Source organism: Salvelinus sp. IW2-2015, linkage group LG26, assembly GCF_002910315.2.
Source record: "Salvelinus sp. IW2-2015 linkage group LG26, ASM291031v2, whole genome shotgun sequence".
NCBI lineage: Eukaryota > Metazoa > Chordata > Actinopteri > Salmoniformes > Salmonidae > Salvelinus > Salvelinus sp. IW2-2015.
Window position 1 is genome coordinate 25,584,854 of NC_036866.1, and position 8,284 is coordinate 25,593,137.

Consider the following 8,284-nt stretch of genomic DNA (forward strand, 5'->3'; position numbering starts at 1 on the left):
TCTTTCCCAATGATGTTAAAATAAGACATATTTAAAATGATAACCCAAGAGGAATAAAGACCACAAGAATGCGGTTATATACAGGGAGTACCATATCTCGTACCATACAGCTCCATGAACGAAAATTAACTGACCTTTATCTGGAGTCTAGACAGCAGTAGTGGAATGAAACTCAGAAATACTCTTCTGATTGGGGATGGTCAATTAGAAGTCCCTCCCTCCTCTATCACTTTTGACGTAGCGTCAAGCGTGTAGAGTGGGGAGGTGCTGCGTCTATTGCAGTGAGCGGCATTTCATTTCGACCCTTCTTTGCTCGGAGTTTGTCGGATATCAACTACTAGTAATTTGGGCAAGCCATGGCTGGATACTTGAAGGTCCTCAGCTCTCTATCTAGGTCGGCGGCCACTTTCTCCAAAAACCCCGCGGTACTCGCGCCAGCTGCAACCTGCCAGAGTTTGCAACAGAGGAACTGTGAGTTTTGAGCAAAATGTCCGACCTTTAACATGGTTACATGATATTTTACAAAGTCATACAGAAAGGGAATGTATAATGCCTATCGCAAAACCCCGTCAAATAACTTTGGCCTATTCACTGTATGGAAGCTAGCCATAGACGGAAGAGGAAGCGAGACTTCCCACTCATATTTTTCTGGTTCATATGTATGAACTAAGAAAGTAGACCAGACCCAGTTGCAATCGCATTGGTGGTTTAGCTAGTAGTCTAGCTTTCTCGCCGTTACTTTTAGCTAGGCTGCATCTTGCGCCACATTTGGCCAGTTTTGGATTGTTTGTTGGTGAAGTAACTGTTGCTAACATAATGAAATATTCGTCAGTTCGCTAAATTATCCCATTAATGCAGAGTCCCACATTTGCTCGGTGAATGGAGCTAGGTAACGTCAGTTGTCACAAAATTAACTCTCCTCGCAAAGTCAGCTGCCTTCCCTAGAAACCGCTAGCGACGGGAAGATGAGGGTCGAGTGAGATTTCTTTGTCTGCGTCACTCTTTATTGGCCATAAAAAAATAAATCACATTTCACATTTGCTTTGGCCTAAAAAGAAGCGTGAATGTACATACTGTTAAATAAATCAGCCTATCTCGAGATTAGTTAAAAATACTCTAAATATTTGAATCTAAAATGTGACACTTTCCATTCGCCACGCAACCAAACCAATTGGCAGCAATTGTATCGAAGACCCCAAGCCACCTGCCCATGCCAATCATGCATGTGAACTGTGTAAACACGCTGTAGAAGTGTGTCAATCAATTAGAAATATTGAATATGCATTGATACAATTGTTTCCAACAAGTTTACCCCTCCATTGTTTGAGCGCTAGCTACTTTTTTTGCTAAGAAACTTTCCACAAGGTCAGCCTATAGTGGGACGCTCTGCAATGGCTGCCACAAGTGTTCAATGGCCCACCAAATCTTATTTTCTGCAGCAGCATAACTAAATCATGTCTGAACTGTGGAGTCGATCTAGGAAGCTGTTTTACACGCACTGGAAAAATAAATTTGACCCTCTTTGTCCTCCTATATAACCTTCCAGAATAACTTTCAAATGAGAACGTCCAAAATATGTTATTTAGGCTAGCTGTTTTAGATAGCTATAAGGCCTATAATGTCCTGCCCCCTCTATTTGACTTTGAAGCACTGTATAACGTAGCAGGTCAATTGAAGGGCAGTTCGTCTTCCCCTGTCTGCACATTCTACAGTCAGCTGTCTCTGAATCAGGATCCTGATATTCACCCAATTGCAGAAGTCACTGATGTGTTTGTATAGGGTTATGTGAGGATTTAATCAAATTGAGGGGCTCTAGATAGTTTCACGGATTTGGTCCTGTTAAAGCAACACACTATCTATCCAGTCACATACCCTTGTTGTGGTTGTAAGGAAATATATATATATATTTTAACAATGATCATGGATGGAAAACGTTTTCAAAATATGGGGTATCTGTCTCATTCAGGCTTCACGCAGTGACTGTATGCTTTTCACACCTGGCAAACTTGTGCTCAAAACACATCTTCTGAGTTCTGCTACATGTTCACTAGAGTATTATAAAGGATAGCCTAATCCTTGCCTATTGTGTTGGCTTTTCACGCAAAGTAAACTATTGTCTCTCATGGGATGAAGCAAACAGGCTTGCGGGAGAAAGGAATAGGCGAAGCAGTCAGTGTATATACCCAGATCTTTGCTTGCGGGCAAGGTTATCCTATATGGGCCTTGTTTTACACAATCTCTTTTGCTGCGAGGGTTTTTTAATGTCCAACTGAGTTRTGAGTAGGTTGTTTTGACAGGTGCATAGTTGCAGTAAAGGTCTCATGTTCGTGTGTATACTTGGTATAAAGGTTGTCATACAGCATAGATCCACGTGATGGTGTTATTTCATCATTCCGCTGGATACCGCCATTTTGTTTCTCCTTAAGTATAAACACTATTCTTGGACGTCATGGGGAGCAGTGGAAGCATAGACTTGGCAGGAACATTAGAAAGTCACTTGATTCCCTGCACCTCCCCTCTTCCACTCCGTCTCCAATGCATGGTCTAGCTGGGAGAGTGGGTGAGGGCCTGCCTTCTCCCAGGGCCACTAAAGGGCAGAGCAGTGTGGGAGCAGGGACTTGTTTTACTAGATAATTGGACTACTAGTCTGGGTGAATCAAAGGACAAGATGCATGGCAGCTACAGATGAATGAAAATATAAATGTCTTGCTGTCAATATTCTGTATGTATGGGCATGAAGAGAGCTGAATGTTACTGTCCATGGAGAGATGAAACCATGAAGTGTAAATGACAGTGCAGTCTCTTTGTAGGATGAGGTGACTTTGATCACATGACTCCCCTAATTTAGAACCAACTGTTTCTTGAACCCTCACAAACAGCATGAGCCTATTCAGGGAACATTTCCCGAGACCTTTAGACGCTGTATAGGCTATTCATAGAGACCATGTCAAAGAAAATATTCCAGTATGTAGTATTGGTTCTCATAGTTCTTCGGGGGCCATGTTGCAGTCAAACAGATGTATTATTTCTATATATAATTGTATGTGATGATAAGCTATAATCAGTGCTAAGCAGTTTTTGTACTTAAAACACGGCAACATTGGCTAACGTGCTCCTTACTAATGTGTGTAGGTCAAAATTGTGACGACTGGCAGTTTCCATTTAATGCACTGTTTATTTTTATTTTGGACAGATGGGGACAAGCGCATCAAGGTGTCCCAGCCTGTGGTGGAGATGGATGGAGATGAGATGACCAGGATCATCTGGGAGTTCATCAAAGAGAAGGTGCTGAACTTGGAGGAGGGGAGGGGGACGACAGTGGTGTCTGTCAGCCCCAGGGAAGGCCTGCTCTGACTAGTCTATTTTCACACAACTGACTGACGCATAGATTCAGAGTGAATAAGTGTGTATGTGCCTGAGTGCAGGGAGATTGTCTGTATGATGTGGGAGGGTTTTTTGTAAGGTTTGTCACCCACTGGCTACTCACCTCTGGAGAGAGCAGATGGTGCGTTGGCTCAGTCTGAACATGGAGATTCATGGGAGTAAAAAAACATTACTTTTTATCTGATAAACAATGTTAAATGTGTTTTGTCCCCCACGTAAAACAATATGGGTACACACTACACATGAATGGAGATACGAGTATTACATCTATCAATAGATATGGTGCGATCTATATTGCATTAAGTCATAGTATTTTTAAAGATTGTTCTTGTAAATATTGACTTGACGTCTTACTGTTTTTTGTATTTAACCTTTAACTAGGCAAGTCAGTTAAGAACAAATTCTTATTTACGATGACTGCCTAACCCGGACGACACTGGGCCAATTGTCCTCTGCCCTGTGGGACTCCCAATCAAATCTGGTTGTGATACAGCCTGGAATTTTGACCCTTATGTGCTTGGACTGGGGTGCGTCCATTGACTAAAGCACGTCCATTCYATCAGTCTAAGTTCACTGACATAAACAGTGTCTGAAATCCTGTAGAGCAGTTGACAATGTAAAGAAAGAATGAGTTCTGATTCCTGTCACTATGTTCTGCTTTTCCAGCTCATCCTCTCCAACGTGGATGTGGAGCTGAAGTACTACGACCTGGGTCTGCCATACCGTGACCAGACTGACGACCAGGTCACCATCGACTCTGCCATCGCCACCCAGAAGTACCATGTCGCTGTTAAATGTGCCACCATCACTCCTGATGAACAAAGAGTAGAAGGTATTTCAATAGCATATAAGCAGTGTTTTATAGTTTTGCTATAAAGGTTTAATTCCCTCTCCAAATGCTCCCTTTAAGGGTCACTTGGCTGAGAGAGCAATCACACATTGCAGTATTTTTGTAGTTAAACCGACAATAGGAACCTATGGTTGGTGTTTTAAATGTCGCTGTTTTGTGAGAACTGTGGTTTACCATCAGAGTTCAAACTGAAGAAGATGTGGAAGAGCCCCAACGGAACCATCAGGAACATCCTGGGTGGCACAGTCTTCCGTGAGCCAATCATCTGCAAGAACATTCCCAGGCTTGTTCCAGGTTGGACACAGCCCATCACCATTGGCAGACATGCCTTTGGTGACCAGGTCAGTTCCTTATAAATTGGAGCGATTTTAATATTTTTATCTAAATTATGTTATTTTTAACTGATCCATTGTTTTACAGTACAGAGCAACAGACTTTGTTATCAGCCAACCAGGCACATTCAAGATGGTCTTCTCTCCTACTGATGGGAGCAAAGGCCAGGAGTGGGAGGTCTACAAGTTCCCCGGAGGTGGCTGTGGAATGGGCATGTACAACACAGATGAGGTGAGTTCAGCACTGTGGTTTGTTTTGCCAACTAGATTTTTTTTTTTGTCAGACTTTATTTTGCCACAGATTCTTCCCTTCATGAAATTATAGCAGTAGTGAATGGAGTGAGTTGGCCTCCTGTAAACATGCCTTAATATTGTTTGTTTACCATCACAAGCAGGATTCTGTTTGATTTTACGCCGTCAGAGGTCATGTGGCAGACTTTCAACTTGTCTAGTGGAAATGGAAGTGTGAATTGGGGGCTCGTTGAGGGTTAAGAGATAGAAGGTTGTTAACCTCTTTTACTGCTGCTCATATGACCTGCATGCTACACTAGTGGAGACCTTTGTAACACTTTCTATTCCATCAGTCTATTTCAGGCTTTGCACATAGCTGCTTCCAGTACGCCATTGGCAAGAAGTGGCCCCTCTATCTGAGCACCAAGAACACCATTCTCAAAGCTTATGATGGCAGATTCAAGGACATCTTTGAGGAAATCTACCAGGCGTTAGTATTTGTTGCTTTTTATTGTCTCATTAGCCTCAACATGTATTGGGCAGTGGTCCTGGATACTGATTGGTTGAAACAGCATTCCAGACCTGTGTATATAAAACAATTGTGCATTGAAATACCAGTACTTCAGCCATGCACACTTTATTAACTAAAGTCTAATATTGGGTTTCTAGCATATTAGCCAAACTGGGTGGTTTGAGCTCTGAATGCTGATTGGCTAAAAGCCGTGGTATATCAGACTGTATACCACGGGTATGACCAAACATTTGTTTTTACTGCTCTACTTACGTTGGTAACCAGTTTATAATAGCAATAAGGCACCTCTGGGCTATGTGCTATAGAGCCCCACAGTGGAGGTGTTATAATGCTCTATTTACTCAGATTCTAAAATGCTAATTAGCAGCAGTAGACATGCAAAACTACAAATTCCTGCAAGCTCCTGCATGTCATCTTTAGCTGACACCTTTGCTCACAGGTTTTGTGTCAATTTAAAACTTGCACAACACAGTTCAAGGAATTTTCCATTTAAAGAAAATGTTGCCAATTACTACATTTAACTATGTAATGTTAGCTAATCTAGAGATTCTTACTTTTGCCTCGATTCGGCAGTCTCGTCCAGATCGTCATGGAATTTGTAGTTCTTTATGATAGCCACATTAGCGGCTAATTAGCATTCCATTTGGGGGGGGGGGGGAAATACAGGTGACTATATTGAAACGTCACATTGTCCTAGATTGACATGGTTATCAAAACGTCACGCCAGGGTAAGCCTACACGACACCAGCCCTTATTTTAAGTGTTTCTAAAATTCCCTATGGGGAAAAATGAATGGTGGAAAGACCATTGGAACCATTTCCCTGTTTGACCTCTAGGTTTTATGGGTATTATGACGCATACTGTGGTACTCTATATACCCTGGCTAAGGGCTGTATCCAAGCACTCCGCGTTGCATCGTGCGAAAGAACATCCCTTAGCTGTGGTATATTGGCTATATACCACACCCCCTCGGGTTTTATTGCTTAAATATACGCCGTAGGGCTGTTCTTAGCCACAATGTGAAGCAGATTGCCTGGATACAGCCCTTAGCTCTGGTATATTGACCATATAACACAAAACCCCAAGGTGCCTTACTGCTATTATAAACTGGTTGCCAACATAAATATAACAGTAAACAAGTAGTTTTGTGCCATACCAAGGGGTATATTGTTTGTTATACACCCAGCTGGAATGCTGCTTCAGCATCCAGGACCAAAACTACCCAGGTTATAATGTTTAATACAGTGCTCTCACTCTACCATGTGTTTTGTGTCCATAGGAACTACAAGCCAGAGTTTGACAAGCTGAAGATCTGGTATGAGCACAGGCTCATTGATGACATGGTTGCCCAGGTGCTGAAGTCCGATGGTGCCTTCGTGTGGGCCTGCAAGAACTACGATGGAGACGTACAGTCTGACATCCTGGCTCAGGGTGAGGGATTAGGAACACCTCAGTTTAATTTCAAATGGAATATAAATGATGATCCAAATGTTGAGTGCAGTAGAGATTGGATTAAGAGAGTCCTATAACAGACTATGGGTGACAGACATACTGTTTGGTCTCCATAGGTTTCGGCTCTCTGGGTCTGATGACGTCAGTGCTGGTATGTCCCGATGGTAAGACCATTGAGGCTGAGGCAGCCCACGGCACAGTGACCAGACATTACCGCGAGCACCAGAAGGTTAGACTCATTCTACTAACTTCCATTACAGCCCTAGATCCATATTTAGAGAAACATAAATCATGTTCCGTGGTGCGTACAACAGTCAAATTACAGTGGCTCTATATTTGAATGTCTGTTTGATTTATGTATGAACAGTGCCATCTTGTGGTGGACAATATGCTGCCAGAATGACTTCATAGGATGAAAGAAATGATCCATCAACATGGGATTATTGGAGTCATATTGTCCATACTTTACAGATTATGTAAAAAAGCATCTGTATTTCCATTGGTACACTGTAACCTAACTTTACCCCTTCTGTATCCACCTTTAGGGAAACCCAACCAGCACCAACCCCATTGCCAGCATCTTTGCCTGGACCAGAGGGCTTGAGCATCGGGGTAAACTTGATGGGAACCCTGACCTGATCAAGTAAGAAATGAATGCAGTGTGTCATTTTCAACTTGTAATTTTTAACTAATATTGTCACTAACTATATAATGGTGTACTGTCCCCGTGTCCTATTCCATTAGTGTTTGCCAGGCAAATGGCAGTGTTTTTATATTCACAAGCTAATTGTTGTGCCCATTACTGAATCTTGTCTATTTGACCTGCAGGTTCGCCCTGACTCTGGAGAAGGTATGTGTGGAGACCGTTGAGAGTGGTGTTATGACTAAGGACCTCGCCGGCTGCATTCACGGACTTTCCAAGTGAGCTCCTTACTATTCCTTTGACCAAATTCTTGATCTAACATGTTTATTAATGCATGGATTGTATTATAATCATGGGGGGGAATCATATTTCCCTATTGGAAGTTTGTATGATTCTGTCTCAGGGACAGGGTCCTGACTGTGAGGACTGAGTAACTTGTGTTCTGATCTGTGATTGCAGATGCAAGCTGAATGTACACTACGTCAACACTGAGGACTTCCTGGATGCCATCAAGAACAACCTGGACAAAGCCCTGGGCAAATGAAAGATTTAAATTTAGAGTACAGCTAGCCTGCAAATGACAAATGTTGTCATTCTGTTTTTGTACCTTGTTTTTAATTTAGGTCAAGATAGCCACATGCGTATTGTCTGAAGGAAGAAGTCATCTGTAGAGCATTATTCAGTGTACCAGATTAGGTCCTTCTTTTATTCAGAGCTCTGTTCCATCTAGCACTCCTTCAACCTTCTTTCCCCATGTCTCCGAGGTTATATTTTTATGTGAAGTACTGTATTATACCTTGGAAGAAACTTGAAGGCGATGTCAAGAATATTTGCTAATAAATCTTCCTTGTTGGATCCTA

At 42.2% G+C, this 8,284-nt stretch overlaps 1 protein-coding gene across 1 annotated transcript; it reads left to right on the forward strand.

Moving 5' to 3' along the window:
• Positions 1–341: 341 nt before the first annotated feature.
• LOC111953090 (isocitrate dehydrogenase [NADP], mitochondrial-like) lies at positions 342–8,284 on the forward strand. The gene is given in 13 exon segments (XM_023972189.1): positions 342–383; positions 385–432; positions 435–471; positions 3,194–3,285; positions 4,051–4,216; positions 4,415–4,575; positions 4,655–4,798; positions 5,151–5,287; positions 6,609–6,760; positions 6,898–7,010; positions 7,327–7,424; positions 7,610–7,702; positions 7,884–8,284. Coding segments are annotated over 13 exon segments (1,353 nt in total). The 5' UTR covers positions 342–356; the 3' UTR covers positions 7,969–8,284.